The sequence below is a fragment of the Mobula hypostoma genome, chromosome 16 (assembly GCF_963921235.1).
Source record: "Mobula hypostoma chromosome 16, sMobHyp1.1, whole genome shotgun sequence".
Lineage (NCBI taxonomy): Eukaryota > Metazoa > Chordata > Chondrichthyes > Myliobatiformes > Myliobatidae > Mobula > Mobula hypostoma.
Genome location: NC_086112.1, coordinates 71,315,543 through 71,339,273, shown reverse-complemented (window position 1 = coordinate 71,339,273; position 23,731 = coordinate 71,315,543). Strand labels below are relative to the sequence as shown.

Below are 23,731 nucleotides of genomic sequence, written 5' to 3'. Positions count from 1 at the left end.
AAAAGGATCCTTTTCTGGTTGGCTGCCAGTTACTAATAGTGTTACGCAGGGGTCGGTGTTGGGACCGCTTCTTTTAATGCTGTATATAAATGATTTGGATGATGGAATAGATGTCTTTGTTACCAGGTTTGCAGATGATATGAAGATTGGTGGAGGGGAAAGTAGTGTTGAGGAAACAAAGAGCTACAGAAAGACTTAGACAGATTAGGAGAATGGGTAAGAGAGTAGCAAATGAAATACCATGTTGGAAAATGCAAGGTTACGCACTTTGGTAGTAGAAATAAATGTGCGGACTATTTTCTAAACGGGGAGAAAATCCAAAAATCTGAGATGCAAAGGGATTTGGGAGTCCTTGTACAGAACACCGTAAGGGTTAATTTGCAGGTAGAGTCAGTGCTGAAGAAGACATTCATTTCAAGAGCAAGGATGCGATGCTGAGGTTTTATAAGGCAGTGGTGAGGCCTCACCTTGAGTATTGCGAACAATTTTGGGCTCCTTATCTAAGAAAAGATGTGCTGGCATTGGAGAGGATTCAGAAAATGATGATTCTGGGAATGAAAGGGTTATCATACAAGGAACGTTTGATAGCTCTAGGTCTGTACTCGCTGGAATTTAGAAGGGTGAGGGGGGGATCATATTGAAACCCTTTTTTATGTTGAAAGGCCTAGACAGAGTAGATGTGGAAAGGATGTTTCCCATGGTGGGGAAGTCTGGGACATGAGGGCACAGCCTCAGGATAGAGTGGCATCCATTTAAAACAGAGATGCAGAGAGCATATCTTTTAGCCAGAGGGTGGTGAATTTGTAGAATTTATTACCACAAACAGCTGTGGTAGCCAGGTGGTTGGGTATATTTAAGGTAGAGCTTGATAGGTTTGACTAGCCAAATTGTCTAATTCTGCTAAGTTGTTTGGTCTTATGGCCAAAGAATATTCCGCCTGGAGATCAGTAACAAGTGATGTTTTGCAGGGATCTGCTCTGAGACCTCAGCTCTTTGCGATTTTTATAAATGACTAGGATTAGTAAGTGGAAGAGTGGGCTAGTAAGTTTGCAGAAGAAATGAAGGTTGGTGGAATTGTGGATAGTGTGAATGTTTGTTGTAGGTTGCAATGAGACACTGACCACCGACAGGATGCAGACCTAGGCTGAGAAGTAGCAGACGGAATTCAATCTGGAAAAAGTTTGATGTGATTCATTTTGGAAGGTCAAATTTGAAGGCAGAACACAGGGCTAATGGCAGGATTCTTAGCAGTGTGGAAGTTCATGGGGTCCACATCCATCGATTCCTCAAAGTTGCCATGTGGGTTGATAGGGTTATTAAGAAGGTATATGGTGTGCGTGTCGGCCTTCATTAGTTGGAGGATTGAGTTCCAAAGCTGTGAGGCAATATTGCAGTCTGCAAACCCTGGTGAGATTACATTTGGAATAGTGTGTTCAGTTCTAGTCAGCTCTTTATAGGAATGGTGGGGAAGTTTTAAAATAGGTGCAGAGGATGCTGCCTGGACTAAAGGACATGTCTTATGAAGTTAGGTTGAGCGAGCTAGGGCTTTTCTCTTTGTAGCAAAGAAGGATGAGGGGTGACTTGATGGAGATGTACAAGATGATAAGGGTGATAAATAGGGTGAATAGCCAGCAACTTTTTCCCATGAAGAATTTGCTAATACAAATAGGGCATAATTTTAAGGTGAATGGAGTAAAGTACAAGGGCCATGTCAGAGGCAAGTTCCTTACACAGAGAGTGGTGGGTGCGTGGAATGCCCTGCCAGCGATTTGGTAGAGGCAGATACTTTAGAGTCATTTAAGAAACTCATATAGGCACAATGGATGATAGAAAAATGGAGGGTTATGTAGGAGGGGTTAGATCAATCTTACAGTAGGTTAAAAGGTAGGGACAACATCGTAGGTCAAAGGGTCTGTAACATGTTATGTGCTTTGTTCTAATATTAGTAAAAGATCTACTCTGGTCTGACTTTCCAAATTGTATTCCATAACACTTCCCTTGTCACAAAATCCAATTTCCACTCCTTGGCCCACTTCCTGAACTGATCTGCTTGTATTCTGTGTTTCTTCACAATCAACCACACTTCCTTATTTCATGTCATTTACAACGTTGATTAAGCCTGTGCACTTACATCCCAGTAACAAGAGTCCCAACACCAGCCCCTGTGGTAAACCAGTCATCTCCATTCCAAAAAAAACCCTTTCACCAACACCTTCTGCCCCCTATATCCAAGCCTTTTCATTAGCTTTACTTGGAGTCCATGGGACTTAACTTTTCAGACAGGCCATGCGCAGGACCTTGTCAGGGGTCTAAATACATAATATTCACTGCCTTACCCTCATCTACCCTTTTGGTTACTGTTTCAAAGTACTCTAAAAGATTAATCAAACACGGTTCCTCTGCACAAAACCATGCTGGCTAAGTTTAACCAAATACCGTACAGCATTGTTTTCCATTCCCTCAGATAACTTCCCCAATGATGTCAGGCTCATTGGTCTGAAGCTCCTTGGCTTGTCCTTGATTCTCTTCTTAAAAAAATGGAACAACATTAGCCACCTTCCACTCTGGAAATTTCACCAATGGCTAACTATAAGGCAAACTGCTCCACAAGGGGCTCAACAAATTCATCTATAGCCTCCACAATGGCCTGAGAGTGTACTTGATCAGGCCCTGGAAATTTATCCATCTTAATGTGTTGTAAGCTACAAATACCTCCTCCCTGATCATGTTCATGTTCTCCTAAACATTTCCACTTCTTTCCCTTATCTCAAGCAACCATGATTTTCTCCTCAGTAAACATTCATTTACTGATCCCATACATTCAATTAGGAAACAGCAGACCCTGCAGATTTCTAAGGGAACCTATTCTCTCCCTAGCCACCCTCATATTATAACTCTTTAAAGATCTGATCTGACTTGTAATTTTGTAGTTAACAACTACTTCATAACTTTTACAATTTGTTCTACCTTGTCATTCCATTACAAGCTTTCCTTTATTTCTTACCCCTCCTGCTTCTCCTTTCTCTCTGTCTACTTAAATAAGTGTAATCTTTCAAAATGCTCATGAAAGGTTATCAGCTTCACCTCTATCTAGAGATACTGCATGCTCTGCAGAGCATCACTGGCATGTTTTGCTTTTGTGACTAAATGCTAACAATTGATTCAGATGTCAAAATTTTCCAACCGAAAGCTATCAAGGCATCAAGGAACAGAGACAGTAAGGGTGTCTAAAGCAGCTCAATCCTGAAAGAGCTGCTGAACGTTGTTTTAAGAAGAGAATAGTAAACCTGATAAACAAGGTTGCAGTTATATTAAAATAGATAAAAGGAGGACAAGAGGGAGGAATGAAACAGCTGGCATCAAAAGTTGTTTAATCTTGATTTCCTACTTAAATATTTAAATTGATATCACTGAAACGAAAGATCACACCTGTTACTTGCTGAACTGATTCATTTAACTCTGTCATCCCGTTGATTTCCCGAAATGTTACAAATTGTCCTGTTTCCAACCCATGGTTATGATTGTCCATGCATGTTACAATTCCAGGATTGGACTGTGAATAGATCAAAGGCATTTAGAAGTGTATCCAGTTATGTCAATTTCAGTTTGTAATTTGACAGCCTCGCTCTCCAAGGGGTTCGCATAGTTGTGAATTAATTTACAACATATAAGCAATATTGATAAATAAAATTCAAGAAACTGGTATCTGAAAAGCATAATTGACTCTACCCACACAAAACACAATAGAAATTACTGTGATAAAATTTATTTGTGCTAAAACACACACGCACACACACATCTCAGTACACTCTCCATGATTCTGAAATAGGTTAAAGCCATTGTTAAATAACAGAGCAAAGTTTTATATACCAGTCTATTAAAACATTTTTAATGCAACATCATTTGTAAAATTTTCTTACTTCTAGTTTTCTAAATAAGACCTGTTATATAAAAAAGAGTTCATGGTTAATCTCAGTGGCTGCACAGAAAATAATGCCCAATAATTGCTCAGATTCTTGCATTTAATCAAATATTTACATATGCCTGATTATGATCAGCTGCAGCATCAGCTTGAAGTTACCCCTATTTTGCTTCAACTCCCAAAAACTCTCAAACATGAAAACTGACAAAAGATACAAGTATTAATTTAACTAAATCTTACCTTCATTAGCTACCTGATATACAAGAAAGCCTCTCATATTTTCTTAAGAACTAGAGTAATCCTCAAATGTAGAGGTCATGATATCATTATAGGGACTCCATCCACCCAGTTGAGGGTAAAGTCAGGCAAAGCAATATCGAATAAAAGACTTGATAGGGGGACAGACAGGGGATTCTGTGGCACCAAAGAGATATCAGGATGGTACGTTGCCTCCCAGGTGGTTGAAGGAGTCTTGGAGAACATTCTCAAGAGGGATAGTGTACAGCCAATGGTCATGGAACTTACTGACACCAACAAGAAGGACTTCAAAGGTAGAAATTTCTGGATGATTCCCAGTGCCACATGCTGGGCAGGAATAGAGAACTGATAAATGGCAATAGACAATAGACAATAGGTGCAGAAGTAGACCATTCGGCCCTTCGAGCCTGCACCACCATTCTGAGATCATGGCTGATCATCTACTATCAATACCCGGTTCCTGCCTTGTCCCCATAACCCTTGATTCCCCTATCCATAAGATACCTATCTAGCTCCTTCTTGAAAGCATCCAGAGAATTGGCCTCCACTGCCTTCTGAGGAAGCTGAGGAGAACTGGTGCTGGAAGCAGGATTCCAGGTTCTTTTATCCACTGAAGCAGGGATGACCTGTACGAGAGGGATATATATATATATATATATATAGGCATCCGTTAGTCTCATGAGGCCATGGATTTGCACCTTGGAAGGTTTCCAGGGCGCAGGCCTGGGCAAGGTTGTACGGAAGCCGGCAGTTGCCCATGCTGCAAGTCTCCCCTCTCCATGTTGTCCAAGGGAAGGGCATTAGGACCCATACAGCTTGGCACCAGTGTTGGCACAGAGCAATGTGTGGTTAAGTACCTTGCTCAAGGACACAACACGCTGCCTCAGCTGAGGCTCGAACTAGCGACCTTCAGATCACTAGACCGATGCCTCAACCACTTGGCCACGCGCCAACACGTGAGGGATAGGTTCCATATTAGACCATAAGACCATAAGAGAAAGGAGCAGAAATCAGCCATTCGGCCCATCGAGTCTGCTCTGCCATTTTATCATGAGCTGATCCATCCTCTCATTTAGTCCCACTCCCCTGCCCTCTCACCATAACCTTTGATGCCCTGGCTACTCAGATACCTATCAATCTCTGCCTTAAATACACCCAATGACTTGGCCTCCACTGCTGCCCGTGGCAACAAATTCCATAGATTCACCACCCTCTGACTAAAAAAATTTCTTCGCATTTCTGTTCTGAATGGGCGCCCTTCAATCCTTAAGTCATGCCCTCTCGTACTAGACTCCCTCATCATGGGGAACAACTTTGCCACATCCACTCTGTCCATGCCTTTCAACATTCAAAATGTTTCTATGAGGTCTCCCCTCATTCTTCTAAACTCCAAGGAATACAGTCCAAGAGCGGACAAACATTCCTCATATATTAACCCTCTCATTCCCGGAATCATTCTAGTGAATCTTCTCTGTACCCTCTCCAACGTCAGCACATCCTTTCTTAAATAAGGAGACCAAAACTGCCCACAGTACTCCAAGTGAGGTCTCACCAGCGCCTTATAGAGCCTCAACATCACATCCCTACTCCTATACTCTATTCCTCTAGAAATGATGCCAACATTGCATTGCATTGCTTTAACTGCAGAACATCCAAAATCCTAGCTGGATGTTTTGCTACAGCTACTCAGGAGGTTTAAAATAGCTTGGCAGAAGAATTCAAACCTGATTACCAGATCAGAATATAAAAGGATTAAAAGAAAGGTGAATGTCATGACCAGTCAGTCTGTAAGGATGAACCAGCAACAGCAAGACATGATGGATTCACATTGTTTAATTACAGGAGTATTAGGAGTAAGGTTGATGAACTTAGTTCCATGCTCTGTGCTGTTATGGCCATTACAGAGACTTTTTGACAGGGAAATATAAATGGCTGCTTAATGTTTCAGGACCTCGATACTTCATAACAGATAAAGGATGGTTAAGATGTGCGTGGGGAGGAGGGTAGCTGCAGTATTATCAGGGGAAATGTCATAACTGCACTCAGAGAGAACATAATGGAGAGCTTATACACTGAACTCAAAGAAAAGAGAAGGTGTAATCATTCTGCTAGGCTTACAACAAAACCCCCCAGTAGCCACTGGATCCTGGAGGAATAGACTTGTCATGGGTAACATCAGCTTCCCTAACATGAATTGCAACCTTCTAAGTGCAAGACTTTTAGAAAGCACAGAATTTGTTAAATACATTCGGAAAGGTTTCTTAAATCAAGTATGCAGATAATCTAATGAGAGTAGGGGCCATACTGGACCTGGCGCTGGCAAATGAGCCTGGTCAAGTAACAAAAGTCTCAGTGAAAAGTTAGTGAAAAGTGACCACAACTCCTTAAGCTTTGAGATAGCTATAAATAAAGATAAGTATGAACTTGCAACAGTATTAAATTACAGCAGGGTATGACAGAATTAGGCAGGAACTAAAGAGCGAGCTAATTGGGAACAGCTATCCTTGGGCAGGTCTATAACTGACATGTAGAGGTTGTGGAGAGAGATAGTAAATTTGGACAAGAAGGAAGGATGTGTTAGGAAGCAAAAAAATCAAAATATGAAGATAGATTGAATGAGTTTGGGCTTTTCTCTTTGGAGTGAAGGAGGATAAAGGTGACTTGATAGAGGTGTACAAGAGGCAAAGATAGAGTGAACAACCAGAGAGGATTACCCAGGGTGAAAATGGCAAATATAAGGGGCATAACTGGTGGACATTGGTAATATAGAATACTGCAAAACAGGTTCATTGGCTCCTTGGTGAGACAACAAGTTGTGTGATCTCGGTTGTCACACAGACCAGACTCTCATGCCTGTTGCAGCTGGCCATTGGAGGAGCTGCTGGAGTTTGTGCTAGGTTACGTGCTGCCCTGCAGTGCTTGCTTGATGGAAGATAAGCTGCACTGTACGGTGACTAGTACATGATGATAACTGCTGCATGTTTGATCTTGCAGAAAAGTGGCTCCAGGACAATATTCCACACACCATCATTCTACAGGCCATAACAATCAGTGTTGTGTACTTAATGTTTGAGTAATATTGTAAATATATTGTTTGATGAAGCATTCTTTGTTGCTTATGTAATATATTGCAGATTATATATAACTCCGAAATTCTTCTTCTCTGGGTAGCCATGAAACAAAGAAAGAAAAGAAAGGCAGCATGATCATCAACCCAAAATCAGCCCTTCCCACACAAAATAAGCGAACTAAAACGGACCAGAAACATTGACCCCCAAATCTCACCCCTCCACACAAAAAAAATGAGAAAGATCGGGCAAAAACAACAGACTACAAAAAAAAACTATAAGACCACCTCCAAGATGCAGAAAACCTGAGCAACAGTCTCCAAGCACAGCAGAGGCTCTACCCTTTCTTGTAGCATAACAGAGCAATTCTGAGCGATCAAAAGGCAGACAGCAGATGCTCACCTTCCGCATTTGCCTCGATGTTTCAATCTCCTTCATGGCTTTAATCAGCAAACAATGGAAGCTTTAATCAACCAAATGGAATCAAACATCCGCTCACACCCTGTCCCGTAGCCTGCCCACCATGAAGATTGCACACGCTGCCTCTGCAGAGTGCTGAAACGTCAAAGGATCTCCAAACTTCTGCATTCGCTTCAATTCTTCAATCTCCCTCATCACTTTAATTGGTGAACAATGGAAGCTTCAACTGGTGAAAAAGAGTCAAACATTGGCTCATGCCTCATCCCACAGCCCGCCTTGAGGTTCATGTATTCTGTCTCCCGGAATCTTTTTGAAGACTGCAGAGCCGCTGGAACACCCAAATGACCTCCAAACAGGAAATCACAGGCTCCAACAGTTCCTCCCAAGCAGTTCCCCAATCTGCGTCGGGTTTCACCGATGTAGAGGAGGCCACACCGGGAGCACCGGATGCAATAGGTGATCCCAACAGACTCATAAGTGAAGTGTTGTCTCACCTGGAAGGACTGTTTGGGCCCTGAATGGTTGCAAGAGAGGAGGTGTAGGGACAGGTGTAGCACTTACGCTTACAGGGATAAGTGCCCGGTGGGAGATCAGTGGGGATGGACGTGTGGATAAGGGAGTTGCAGAGGGACCGATCCCTATTGCATCCGGTGCTCCCGGTGCGGCCTCCCCTACATCAGTGAAACCCAACGCAGTTTGGGGGACCGCTTCGTCAAGCACCTCCACTCCATCTGCCACAACAGACAGGATCTCCCGGTAGCCACCCACTTCAACTCTGCTTCCCATTCCCAATCAGGTATGTCCATACATGGCCTCCTCTACTGCCATGATGAGGCTAATCTCAGGTTAAAGGAGCAACACCTCATACACCGTCTAGGTAGTCTCCAGCCCCTTGGTATGAACATAGAATTCTCCTACTTCTGGTAATTCCCTCCCCCTCCCTTCCTCTATTCCTATTTCACTCTACCCCCTCCCCCAGCTCCCTCATGGTTCCGCCTCCTTCTTCTACCACCCATTGTTTTCAGGGATATGATGTCAATGCTTCCCCTCCCCCACCCCTTTGTCTTTCAAATTACTGGTCTTTCAACTGAAGCTACAAGCATTCTTCAAATCCCTCCCCATCTTTCAATCTTCAGTCCTGACGAAGGGTTCCGGCCCAAAACGTCGACTCATCGTTTCTCTGACTGATGCTGCCCGAGCTGCTGAGTTCATCCAGCGTACTGAAAGTGTTACTTTGATCACAGCATCTGCAGATTATTTTGTGTTTACGACCTGTCTTGCACTGTCACTTCTTGTATAAACTCCAGCCACTGCTACTCTGCCGTCTTTCCCGCCAGTGTCCCTTTCCAGTCAACTTTGGCCAGTTCCTCTCTCATGCCACTGTAATTTCCTTTACTCCACTGAAATACCGACACATCGGAATTCAGCTTCACTTTTTCAAATTTCACAGTGAACTCAATCATGTTATGATCACTGCCTCCTAAGGGTTCCTTCACCTGAATTTCTCTAATCACCTCCGGTTCATTACACAATACCCAATCCAGTACAGCCAATCCCCTAGTGGGCTCAACAACAAGCTGTTCTAAAAAGCCATCTCGCAGACATTCTACAAATTCTCTCTCTTGAGATCCAATGCTGACCTGATTTTCCCGATCCACTCACATGTTAAAATTCCCCACAATTATCATAATACTGCCCTTCTGACAAGCCTTTACTATTTCCTGTTGTAATTTGTAGTCCACACCTCTGCAGCTGTTTAGAGGCCTGTATATAACTGCCACCAGGGTCCATTTACATCTGCAATTTCTTAGCTCAACCCATAAAGATTCTGCACCTTCCGATCCTATGTCACCTCTTTCTAATGATTTGATATCATTTCTCACCAATAAAGCCACGCCTCCCCCTCTGCCTACCTTCCTATCCTTCCGATACACTGCGTATCCTTGGACGTTCAGCTCCCAGAGACATGCATCCTTTAGCCACATCTTAGCGACGGCCACAATATCATACCTGCTAATCTGTAGCTGTATGACAAGATCATCCACCTTATTCCTTATACTGCGTGTATTTAAGTATAGCACTTTCAAACCAGTATTTGGTACTTTTTGCTTTGATTGCACTGTAACTTTAATGCATTGCAACTCATCCCAACGGCTACAATTTTGCCCCATCAGCGGCCTGTCTTTCCTGACATCTTTACTGCTCATTATCTTAGATTTATTTCTGTTTTCCCCTTCCTCCACTCTATCATTCCGGTTCCCATCCCCCTGCCAAATTAGTTTAAACCCTCCCTAACAGCTCTATTAAACCTGTCCATTTTGAACAAGTCATACTTCCCCCAGAAGAGATCCAATGATCCAAGAATCTGAAACCCTGCCCCCTGTACCAGTCTCTCAGCCATGCATTCATCTGCCTGATCCTACTATTTTTGCCCTCGCTAGCACGTGGCAACCGAATGTGAATTAAGAAAGGTGCTGGATAATGCCACAGCAGTGTTCAAGGATGGCATTGGAAAACTCAAATATATCATGGGTAAAATAGTGCTAATGAAAATGCCACACCCAATTTTTACAAGGTTCATTATGCCATCTGTGATATAGTAACCATTGAGCTAGAATACTGAATGAATGGCTGAATGAATTCTTTCCAAGTTTAAGTGCAGCCCATGGGCAATGCCAGTGGTCTCAGTAGCCAAGAATAATAGGTCTGTCATGATCTGTAGTAATTTTAAGGTCATTATCAACCCAGTACTGAAAGTAGATCAATGTCCTGTGTCCAGGATAGAGGATATCTTTGCAAACCCTTCTGGAGGAAACCACTTTAGCAAAGTGGACTTAGCTGATGCCTATGTGCAGATGGAGATGAAACACCCACAAGGAGTTTATCATTATAACAGGCTTATTTTTGGAATAGCATCTGCATCTGCACTCTGGCAGAAAACTATGCACAAGGTGCTGAAAAGCTATCCGCACACACAGTTTTACCTGAATGACATCGTTGTTACCAGTACGGATGACAAGGAACATCTCCAAAACTCAAGAATATTAAAAAGGTTAGAAGATTATGGACTAAGAGCACAACACAACTAGTGTGAATTTTTTAAACCAAGCATCACTCACAGTGGTTGCAACAGCAACAGCAACAGCAACGCACAAGGATATTATGTGCTGAGAGAATTCAAGTAGTAGTGGATGCACCAAGGTCAAAGGAGGTGGCACTCTGTTTCTTAGAGGACTCATTTATAAGATCAAAGTCAAGAGGATGACTAATCCTGGAAATGGTGATGCATTATCCCATTTAACCTTGGAAAAGCAAATACCTAAAGTACCAGCACCGGGATGAACTTGCCCTTGACGGAGGTTGTCTTGTGTGGGGATTGAAAGTTATTGTAGCATCCAAGCTGAGAGCTAAAGTGTTGGGAGGAGCTACACCTACGAGTATTGGGAAGTCATCCAGGAGTGCTCAAAATAAAAGCATCGGCTCAAAGCTTTTTCTGGTGGCCTGGAACAGATCAGCAGACTGAGCAGCTCAACATGCTCTCTCATCACACAACATGTCCAGAAGATGCCAAGATCAGCGCCTCGCCATCCATGTGAATGGCCTGCATTGCCCAGGGAGAACATTCATGGAGAATTTGCCAGACCCATTCATGGGCACAAATTTCTTGGTAGCAGTGGATACAGCTAGGAAGTAGCCAGAAGTGTTCCCAACAGTCTCCACTACAGCTTCGCACACTGTTGACGTGTTGAGAAGCCTCTTTTAAAGGACTAGTGTTCCAGAACACTCAGTCAGTGACAATGGACCATGGTTTGTTGCAGTACAGCTTCAGTCATTCCCGAAAATGAATGGAATAAGACACATTACATCTGCACCGTACCACCTAGCTACAAATGGCTTAGGAAAAGGTTTGTCCATAGTCTAAAAAAATGTACTGCAAGCAATGTCAGCAGAACATACTACCCAAATGCTGAATCAGAAGCTGGCCAATTTTCCCTTGCCTATTGCAATGCTGCACACTGACGTAACAGCTCACCAGCTATGCTGTTCCTGTGTCATTCATGCTTGGATCTCTTCAAACCAAATCTCAGGAAGAGTATACAGGACAAGCAACTATGACAAGTTGAAGTCTCCTCAAACAAGGAGGTTTGACGTTTCAATCCTGGTCATGGTGAGGGACTACAGAGGGTACAAAAAAATGATTAGTCAGGAAGAGTAAGAACAGAACCGGACTACCCTCCTACACAGTGGAGATTGCGTCTGACATTATCTGGAGACGGCACTTTGATCAATTGAGGAGAGCAGTCAATTGTTACAGAGAAAAGGGGTCCAGAGCTGTCAGAACCACTTCCTGCAGTGCCACAGCCATCTCCTAGAACCACCACAGAGGAGGCCCCAGAACTTGAGATTGTTTCACAGCAATGAGTCTCACCTGAAAAGCAGAATGACCCTCCTTGTCAGGAAAGACATACTCCCATAAGAGTAAAGCATCCACTATTATTAAATCTTTAGATTGAATGGGACAATTGAAAATTTATTATGCTGAAGATGTCTATATAGTTGCTGTTATATTCTTCATTGTTTACATAATGCATTATGGGTTATATGCAAAGATACATAAATGGCAAGCATCATTACACCACCATGCCATACGTGTATGCCTCGCTTAAAGTAAAAACGAAGTTAAACTCACATTCCCAGCTCCCTTGTTTTTATATTTCAGAGTTACAAAATATAACACTGAAAGACTTGGGCTACATTAGTTTTTTTGTGACTGTATGTTTTTCTGCTACCAAAACTATATGTGCTGTGTTCTGTGTGTGACTGTTGATACTGTGTTTTGCACATTGGCCCTGAGGAACGTTATTTCATTTGGCTGCATTCATGTGTACAGTTGAATGTCAACTAAACTTGAACTTGAAGTATTTGGAGGAAAGTTGGATGTATATCAGAGGTAGGTTTGGCAGGGGTGGTGGTAGAGACAGGTACTTTAGGGATATTGAAAAGACTCTTAGATAGGCACATGAATGAAAGCAAAGTGGAGGGCTAAGTGGCAGGGAAGTGTTAGATTGATCTTTTTTAATTTATTGAGATACAGTGCAAAGTAGGCCCTTCCAGCTCTTCGAGCTGCACTGTCCAACAATCCCCTAATTTAATCCCAGCCTAATCATGGGGCAACAAACAATTAACCTGCCAACCAGTACTTCTTTGGACTGTGAGAGGAAACAGAGCACCCAGAGGAAACCCGTGCAGTTAAGCAGAGAAAGTACAAACTCCTTACAGGCAGCAGCAGGAATTGAATCCATATCGCCTGTACTGAAAAGCCTTATGCTAACCACTGCACTATCATGCTGCCTTGTAAGCTATAGGGTCATCACAATAATGTGGGCTGAAGAATCTGACAGGCACAAATCAAATAGACAGCCATTACCTTTATCCAGGATTGAAACATCTAATACTAGAGGGCATGGATTTACACAGAGATTGCTGGGTGCCTGGTATGCCTAATTCCAGGGATGGCACTGTGAAGAAAATGCTGGAAACTAAAGGAATGACGTAAAGAGTGATGGTGTCTCGATAGCATACACATTACGAAGGAGGAGATAAAAAAACACCAAACTGGAAGAATCCAGTCCAATCCAATCCATGAATCACAGAACTTTGGTAACATCCTCCAACAGGAGAGGGAGAGGGAGAAGCGGGGGGGGGGGGAGAGGAGGGAGGGAGGAAGGGAGGAAGGAAGGAAGGGAGGAAGGAAGGAAGGAAGGAAGGAAGGGAGAGAGAGAGAGAGGGGTAGGGGAGAGGGGGAGAGGGGGAGAGAGAGAGAAACAGACAGACAGACACAGACACCACTCAAACACAGAGGCCTTCCCTCAGAAGCAGCGAGTGACAAGCTATCACACACAGATAGCATTAAATGAGCGTCCATCGCAACAGTGAGCAAGAGGCAGTTAGTCGGCGCCTCGGCATTCGCCTCAATATTTCAATCTTCCTCTATGCTTTGTTGTTACTTATTTATATAAACACTTCCTATCTGGATGCACGAGGCACAGTTAGCAATCTAGCAAATAGGTGGTATCCGAGACAGTCAAGAAAGTTATCAAAAATTACAGGGCAGATCTTGATCAGCATATTAAATCTTTCACCTCTCACCTGAAACCTTTGGCTAGCGGGCTGAAGACTGGAAAATGGTTTTCAAGATACACGCAAGGTGTTGTATTTGGTGAATTCAACCAGGGTAAGGCATATACATTGAATGCTTGGGGTCTGGGGAATACTGTGGAACAGAAAGACCAAGAGCACAAGGACATAGTTCATTGAAGGCAGAGATACAATTAGACAGGGTGGTGAGGAAATCATTCGGCATGTTAGCCTTCATCGGTCAGGGCACTGAATTTAGGAGTTGCGATGTACAAAACTGGTTGAGACTGCACTTGGAATATTGCATATAGTTACAGCAAAAGACATAGGAGTAGAATTAGGCCATTCAACCCATTGAGATTGCTCCACCATTTCATCATGGCTGATCCATTTCCCTTTCAACCCTATTCTCCTGCCTCATCCTTATAACCTTTTGCACATGACTAATCAAGAACCTATTAACCTCTAGTTAAATGCACCCAGAGACCTGGCTTCAATTGCTGCCTTTGGCAATGAATTCAGACTCAGCACCTACTGTCTAAAGAAACTCTTTCTCATCTCAGTTCTAAATGGACGTCACTCTATTATGAGACTGAATTCTCTTGTCCTAGACTTCCCCAACAAAACATGCTCTTCACATCCACTCTATCTAGGCCTTTCAACATTTGATAAGTTTCGATGAGATTCCCCCCCCCCCATTTTTCTAAATTGCAGCGTACAGGCCCAAAGCCTTCAGTCGCTGTTCATATGAAAACCTTTTCATCCCAAAATCATTCTCGTGAACCTCCCCTGAACTTTATCCAACGTCAGCAAGTCCTTCCTTATATAAGGATTGGGGTGGCACAGTAGCGTAGCAGTTAGAGCAAAGCTTTACAGTACCTGTGACCGCATGAGTTTCCTCCAGGTGCCCCAGTTTCCTCCCATCCCATCCAACCTCTTAACACTCCATGTCACCCAGTCAGTAACAGGGAAATTAAAATCTCCTACTAATACAATTCTACTATTCTTATAACTCTGAGCAATCTCTCCACACACTTGCTCAAGTTCACACTGATTATGAGGGGCGGGACAAGGCAGTGTGCCTACAATACAGCCCCACTAGATTAAACTTCTGTTCTTGTTTCTGAGTTTTTCTCAGGTAGTCCCACTGGATGATCTTTAAGGACGTCGTCTCGTACTTTGGTAATTCCTTCCTTATCAAAATGACAGCACCCCCTTTCCTCAATGATCGATACCTCTGTCATGTTCAAAGCATCCTTATTCTGTAACATTAAGCTCTTCCAATCAATTACCCCTTTCTGAGCCATGTTTCTGTTTTGTCTCCAGAGATAATCCTTGTTCCAGGTTCATCTGGTATACCAGCCAATTCTCATGCATTGAAGTAAATAACTGAGTCCATTGCCTTCCTTTACTATGCCCAATTACTAAACTTGCTTATGCAGGCTACTACATTTTTCTAAACCTTGCTCCTGTTCAGAGTCCCACTCATGGAGCTGTAGTAAAGTACAGCACAGAAGCAAGCCTTTTGGTCCATCTAGTCCATAGCGAACCACTTAAACAGCCTCGCTCCATCAACCTGAGACTTAAGGTGGGGGGAGGGGAAGAGGGTGTTTGAACTAGAGTTGCAAGGGAATGGGAATCCAAGTCAGGAATCAAAAGGTTGAACTTGGTGCAACTAATGTTCTCAGCTGCATACATTTCAATGCAAAAGTATTGCAGGAAAGGCAGATGAGCTCAGGTCATGCATGGTTCAACACATGCAATTGGCCATTGGTTCAACTTACTTTCACTAATGGCACTCACAGGACTGGCAGCTCAATATTCCAGAGTTCTATTATTTTTAGACACGACAGAGCAGGAGGGATTAAAGGGGGATGGGCAGCATTACTCGTCAGGGGAATTTTAACGGCAGTGCTCAGTCAGAACAGACTGGAGAACTCGTCTAGTGAGGGCTAGAGGGCTATAAGTAACCTTAGGTAATTTCTAAGTACGTACATGTTCGGCACAGCATTGTGGGCTGAAGGGCCTGTATTGTGCGGTAGGTTTGCTACGTTTCTATGGTTATGGGTGGAACTGAGAAAGAAACCAAGAGCGCTAGAAGACATGAGATTGCCCTACCAGACAAGGTGAAGGAGAGTCCTAAGAGATTCTACAGGCATGCTGAGGGCAAAAGGATTGCAAGCGACAAAATTGGTCCTGTGGTATCAGAATCAGGTTTAATATCACACCATATATTGTGAAATTTGTTAACTTCGTGGCAGCAGTACAATGCAATATATGATATTAAACAAATAAATCAGATACAGTAAGCATATACAGATACATCAAACAGTTAAATTAATAAAAACAATTTTTTTTTAAAAGTAAGGTGGTGTTTACAGGTTCAATGTCCATTCAGAATTGGATGGCACAGGAGAAGAAGCTGGTTCTGAATTGTTGAGTGCATGCCTTCAGGCTTCTGTATTCCTTCCAGAGGGTAAAAATGGGAAGAGGGCATGCACTGGGTGATGGGGGTCCTTAATAATGGATGCCGCCTTTCTGAGGCACCATCCCTTGAGAATGTCCTGGATACTACGGAGGCTAGTACCCAAGATGGAGCTGACTAATAAACAACCCATCTCCCTACATACCAGTGATGCAGCCTGTCAGAATGGTCTCCACGGCACATCTGTAGAGGTTTCAGGTGTAATATAAGTTTGGAGTCAAAATAGATGGGGAATGAACTTCAATGGCTTTTTTTCATCTTTATTTACATAGGAGATGCACACAGGGTCTGTAGAAGTAAGCCTAAGCAGCAGCGACGTCATGTAACCTATACAGATTAGGGGAGAAGGTGTCTGCTGTCTTGAGGCAAATTGGGGTGGATAAATCCCCAGGGCCTGACAAGGTGTTCCCTTAGACCCTCTAACAGGCAAGTAGAGAAATTGCAGGGGTTGTAGCAGAGACATTTAAATCACCCTTAGTGCCAAGTGAGGTACTGGAGGATTGGAGGATAGCTAATGTTGTTTCACTGTTTAAGAAAGGCTCTAAAAATAAACCAGGCAATTATAAACAGTGCGCTTGACATTAGTAGTGGGAAAGTTATTGGAAGGTATTCTAAGGGACGGGATACATGAGTATTTGGATAGTATTTGGAAACACATGCAAGGGGGTTTCGACTTTTATGTTACTGCGGAAGCTAATTAAAATGGCATCTTTGTTATGTTAATCTGGAGAATGCGGCTTTATTGTGTTAAACGCTGAGAAAGTTTGTGCGAGCAGCTTGTTTTGGTTTAGAGTGTGATAAGAGAGTGCTATTAACCAATTGGGATAGTTGTTCTGGTTTTGGTGTATTTGAAGATACTGTATGCGCGGGGTTTTGGGGCAGAAGGCAGGAGAGCGAGACAGAGGATGGACGATGTGCTGTGAGTCCGCTAACGGGGTCAGACCCCGAGGAGGGCGTTCGGCAAGGAGACGGAGACGGACTCGTGTGGAGCGTCTGGTCGACCACCGTTGTTGGTCCCAGGCGGCCGGTCGAAGTGGTCCAAGGGGTCGCAGGATGAAGAAGAAGGTCCTTGAGCTCCAACGGTTTTTGTGCACGAAGAGATTGAACTTTGATAAGTGTGGTGCCTTTTATTTTCCTTTTATATTTTGTTCTCTCTTAATTATATAGTTCCAGTAATATCTATAAACTGTAAATCATTTAATTGCATCTGCTGTATTGTCTGTTATTTGGGCGGGGTGGGGTACATCACACAGCATCCACACAAACGAATTATCCAGTTTGGCGGGGCCGAGGCTGTTTCCCTAGACGACAGCGAGCCAAGCGACCCTGAGGGTGGCCGGGGGGGGCTACACACAGAAACAAAGAAAATACACAGCACAATACAGGCCCTTTGGCCCACAATGTTGTGCCGAACACATACTTACTTTAGAAATTACCTTGGGTTTCCATAGCCCTCTATTTTTATAAACTCCATGTACTTATCCAGGAGTTTCTTGAAAGACCCTATCGTATCCTCCTCCACCACCATCGCTGGCAGCCCATTCCACACACTCACCACTCTCTGCGTAAAAAACTTACCCCTGACATCTCCTCTCTACTACTTCCAAGCACCTTAAAATTGTGTCCTCTCGTGATAGCCATTTCAGCCCTGGGGAAAAGCCTCTGACTATCCACACAACCAATGCCTCTCATCATCCTTTTGTTAAGGGGAACAGCCACAAGGGTAGTCTCCAGTATCTGACTCTTGCCCTTCCCTCTCCTGCCTGTCACCCACATATCTGTCTCCCGAAGCCCCAGTGTGACTACTTGCCTATAGTTCCTCTCTATCACCTCCTCACTTTCCCTGACCAGATGAAGTTCATTAAGCTGCATCTCCAGTTCCCTAACCCAGTCCCTAAGGAGCTGCAGCTCAACACACCTGGCGCAGATATGGCCTTCTGCGGAGATGTAGAGGCTGGGAGTCTCCCGGACATCCCACATCTGAGACCCAGTACAGAACACCGGCTTCACAGACATACTTCCTATTCTTCACAAGTAGCTTACCTCGCCTCAGCCCGTTATTGCCGATGCCCCATTGAGCCAAAACCCTCCTACTCTGACTCACTCTACTCTGTCACCCACTCTATAAAGTTGTCCTCTTTTTAAATTCTTTCACTGGTCTAACTCGCTGACATTCACATGCCTATGCTGTCGTGCCTCTTAAGAAAAAACTCTCTCCTTTTAATTTCTTCCCACCAGTCTCTATTTGGACTGATTAGGGATGGTCAGCAAAGCTCTGTGCGTGGTGGTTCACGTCTAACCAATTCTATAGTTTTCAAGGAAGTTACCAAGAAAGTTGATGAAGACAAGGCCGTGAATCCTGTCTACATGGATTTTAGCAAGGCATTTGACAAGGTCCCACTTGGAAGGTTGGTCAGGAAGATTCAGTCTCTTGGCATTGAAGATGAAGTTGTAAACTGGATTAGACATTGGCTTTGTGGGAGAAACCAGAAAGTGGTAGTAGATAGTTGCCTCTCTGACTGCAGGTCTATGACTATGAGTGGTGCAGGGATCAGTGCTGGTCCATTGCTGCTTGTCATCTATATTAATGACCTGAATGACAATGTGGAAAACTGGATCAGCAAATTTGCGGATGACACCAAGATTGGGGGTGTAATGACAGTGAGGACGACTATGAGAGCTTGCAGCAGGATCTGGATCAGATGGAAAAACGGGCTGAAAAATAGAAGTCGGAATTTAATGTAGGTAAATGCAAGGTGTTGCACTTCAGTATGTCCAATCAGAGTAGGTTTTACACAGTAAACGATAGGGCACTGAGGACTGAGGAGTGCTGTAAAACCATGGGATCTGGGAATACAGATCCATAATTTATCGAAAGCAGCAGCACAGGTAGATATGGTTGTAAAGAAAGCTTTTGGCACATTGGCCTTCATATATCAAAGTACTGACTAATTTGAAGTTGTGTAAGACGTTGGTGAAGCCTAATGTGTAGTGTGCTGGTTTAGTCACTTATCTAAAGGAAAGATGTAAATAAGGTTAAAAGAGTACAAAGAAAATTTACAAGGATGGTGCTGGGACTGGAATACCTGAGTTATAAGGAAAAATTGAATAGGTTATGATTTTGAAAAAAGGATCTAGTGTTTTCCTGGTGTATTTGACAAATAAACTCTTCTTGGGCTTCAAGCTAGAATCAGAATCAGGTTTATTATCACGGGTATGTGCTGTGAAATTTGTTAACTTAGCAGCAGCAGTTCAATTCAATACATAATATAGAAGAAAAATAATAAGTAAATCAATTACAATATACATATATTGAATAGATTAAAAATTGGGCAAAAACAGAAAAAATACGTATGAAAAAAGTGAGGCAGTGTCCAAGGGTTCAATTTCCATTTAGGAATCGGATGGCAGAGGGGAAGAAGCTGTTCCTGAACCATTGAGTGTGTGCCTTCAGGCTTCTGTACCTCCTATCCGATAGCCATCATCATCATCATCATCAGGTGACATGCCCAGTTTGAACTTTGACTGCCATGGCCCACACACTCCTGTTTCGGGTCAAGTGGATCAATTCATTGGTATTCATTTCCAGTTCTCTGGCTGCTGTCTCCATCATCATGTGTCTTTGTCTTCCTCTTGTTTTCTTCCCTTCAATCTTTCCCATAATTACCATGCATTCTAATTCCTCTTTCCTAATCACATGTCCTATGAAGTTACGTTGCCTTTTCGTGATCTCATACATTATTTCTCTTTTTGCGTTTGCTCTGTTCATGACATCCTCGTTAGATATTCGTTTCGTCCATGATATTCTTTGCATCCTCCTCAAAAACCACATCTCTGCTGCTACAATTCGTTTCCTCATGTTACTAGATATTGTCCAACATTCTGAGCCATATAACTAACTGGATAAACATATCATTTCAGTACTCTGAAGCGGATTGTCATTCCTCGTTTAATATTGGTCAGTATACTCTTCATTCTTGTAAAGGTGTCTTTTGCTATCCGTATTCTTCTTTTGATGTCCAAGTCGCACCTGCCATCTGATGTCACCCAGCTTCCTAAGTAGCAAAAGTTCTGTACTTGTTTTATGTCTTCCCTATTTATTCTCAGCCTGCAGTTAGGATTCTCCTTCTTTTTGGATATCACCATATATTCTGTCTTTTTGCAATTGATAGATAGACCCATTTTCGCACTTTCTTCAACAATTATATCAATTAAGTTTTGTAGTTCTTCCTCCATACTTGCAATTAACACAGTCATCTGCATATCCGAAATTATTAATGTTTTCACCACCAATTTTGATTCCCAAGATGTCTCTTATTTTTTGTAATATTGTTTCACTGTACACTTTAAATAAATCAGGGGAGAAAACACTCCCTTGTCTAACACCTCTCTTGATTTTTGTAAACTGACTCACTTCTCCATCTATTCTTACAGCGGCAGTTTGTATGTGATATCTGTTCCCTGTACAAATTTCTGATTAGGTGGAGGTCTTTCGAATCTAGATCTAGTGTTTTCTGTAATATTTCAAATAACTTATTTTGCTTCACTTTATCAAATGCTTTTGTGCAGTCAATAAAACAAACAAATCTTTTTACACTTGATGGTAACAGTGAGAAAAGGGCATGCCCTGGGTGCTGGAGATCCTCAACAATGGACCCTGCCTTTCTGAGACACCGCACTTTGAAGAATTCCTAAGTACTTTGTAGGCTAGTACTCAAGATGGAGCCGAATAAATTTACAACTGGGTACATATATCGATTATAACCAACATTTCGATAACAAACTTGGCTATCTTCTTCAGGGATGATGCCTGGACATGTCTAGTTCAGTGGTATTTATACACCCATAGTCTGTCCCTCCTGATTAGTTAGTCCTCATCCAATCAGGTCTTCGTTCTCACACCTTGTTTAAAATTGAATTCCAGTTCTTACTTAAGAGCGAGATCTTTGTTTTGTTAAAATTCTTTTCCTCTGGTTTTATTTCAATGGCTTCCTTCACCAGGCCATTGGTAGCAGTACAGTATCTTTATGCCATCGAAGTGCTCTAACCTTCCACGCACAAATCCATGTTGACTGTTCCTAATCAAACTCTGTCTAGCCAGATAATTATATATACCATCTCTAAGAATACCTTTCATTAATTTACCCACAACTGACGTCAAACTTACAGGCCGATAATTGGTAGGTTTACTCTTAGAACCCTTTTTAAACAATAGAACAACACGAGCAGTACGTCAATCCTCCAGTACCATCCCCGTTTCTAATGACATTTCAAATATTTCTGTCAGAGCCCCTGCTATTTCTACACTAACTTCCCTCAAGGTCCTAGGAAATATCCTGTCAGGATCTGGAGACTTATCCACTTTTATATTCCTTAAAAGCGCCAGTACTTCCTCTTCTTTAATCATCATAGTTTCCATAACTACCCTACTTGTTTCCCTTACCTTACACAATTCAATATCCTTCTCCTTAGTGAATACTGAAGAAAAAAAATTGTTCAAAATCTCCCCCATCTATTTTGGCTCCACACATAGCTGTCCACTCTGATTTTCTAAGGGACCAATTTTATCCCTCACTATCCTTTTGCTATTAATATAACAGTGGAAACCCTTGGGATTTATTTTCACCTTACTTGCCAAAGCAACCTCATATCTTCTTTTAGCTTTTCTAATTTCTTTCTTAAGATTCTATTTACATTCTTTATATTCCTCGAGCACCTCATTTACTCCAAGCTGCCTATATTTATTGTAGATCTCTCTCTTTTTCCGAACCAAGTTTCCAATATCCCTTGAAAGCCATGGCTCTGTCAAACTTTTAACCTTTCCTTTCAACCTAACAGGAACATAAGGATTCTGTACCCTCAAATTTTCACCTTTAAATGACCTCCATTTCTCTATTACATCCTTTCCATAAAACAAACTGTCCCAATCCACTCCTTCTAAATCCTTTTGCATCTTCTCAAAGTTAGCCTTTCTCCAATCAAGAATCTCAACCCTGGGCCCAGACCTATCCTTCTCCATAATTATATTGAACCTAATGGCATTGTGATCACTGGACCCGAAGTGCTCCCCAACACCTACCTCCATCATCTGCCCTATCTCATTCCCTAACAGGAGATCCAACACTGCCCCTTCTCTAGTTGGTACCTCGATATACTGCTGCAAAAAACTATCCTGCACACATTTTACAAACTCCAAACCACCCAGCCCTTTTACAGAATGGGCTTCCCAGTCTACGTGTGGAAAATTAAAATCTCCCACAATCACAGCCTTGTGCTTACTACGAATACCTGCTATCTCCTTACAAATTTGCTCCTCCAATTCTCACTCCCCATTAGGTGGTCTATGATACACTCCTATAAGCGTTACTCCACCTTTCCCATTCCTCAATGCCACCAAAATAGCCTCCCTAGACAAGCCCTCTAATCTATCCTGCCAAAGCACCGCTGTAATATTTTCTCTGACAAGCAATGCAACACCTCCCCCTCTTGCCCCTCCGATTCTATCACACCTGAAGCAACGAAATTCAGGAATATTTAGTTGCCAATCACACCCCTCCTGCAACCATGTTTCACTAATAGCTACAACATCATATTTCCAGGTATCAATCCAAGCTCTAAGCTCGTCCACCTTTCTTACAATGCTCCTAGCATTAAAATAGATGCATTTAAGATGCATCTCCACCTCTCACTCTCTGTTTATCCCTAATGATGCAAACAACTTTATTATCTTTTTCTTCCTTCTCCCCTACATCTTCGGTCTGAACGCTCCCCTTCTCTGTCACCTGCCTATCCTCCCTCACACACTGTCAACTAGCTTTCTCTATTTGTGAACTAACCTCCTCTCTCCTGGTCTCTACAATTTGATTCCCACCCCCCAACTATTCTAGTTTAAAGTCTCCCCAGCAGCCTTCGCAAATCTCCCCGCCAGGATATTGGTCCCCCTAGGATTCAAGTACAACCCGTCCTTTCTGTACAGGTCACACCTGCCCCTAAAGAGGTCCCAATGATCCAGAAACTTGAATCCCTGCCCCCTGCTCCAATCCCTCAGCCACACACTTATCCTCCACCTCATTCCATTCCTACTCTCACTGTCCTGTGGCACAGGCAGTAATCTACCTTTACTACCTTTGCGGTCCTTCTTCTCAACTCCCTATATTCTCCTTTCATGACCTCTTCCCTTTTCCTACCTATATCATTGGTACCTATATGTACTACAACCTCTGGCTCCTCACCCTCCCACGTTTGTAAAATGTGTGAAAGCGTTTCATTGTGAGAAATAACTGGTTTTTGAAGTTTTGCAGTTACTTGGGAAGGTTCTGAAGGAAGCATGGATTTTCGTCTCTTTTTTGGGGTTGAGTTTTTTAAAATTTGTTATCCATGTAATTAATTTTAGAGAATTAATTGATTGATTAATTAATTAATTCCACACAGGCCACGTGA

General features: G+C 42.7%; 1 protein-coding gene across 3 annotated transcripts in view; it reads right to left on the bottom strand.

Annotated features, from left to right (window-relative positions):
- uba6 (ubiquitin like modifier activating enzyme 6) overlaps positions 1 to 23,731 on the bottom strand; it is a 455,635-nt gene that overhangs the window by 268,326 nt on the left and 163,578 nt on the right. For all 3 annotated transcript variants that reach the window (XM_063069103.1, XM_063069102.1, XM_063069104.1), the window contains one exon: positions 3,430 to 3,553. In XM_063069103.1, coding sequence (XP_062925173.1) covers positions 3,430 to 3,553 — 124 coding nt within the window. The remainder of the gene's footprint in view (positions 1 to 3,429; positions 3,554 to 23,731) is intronic.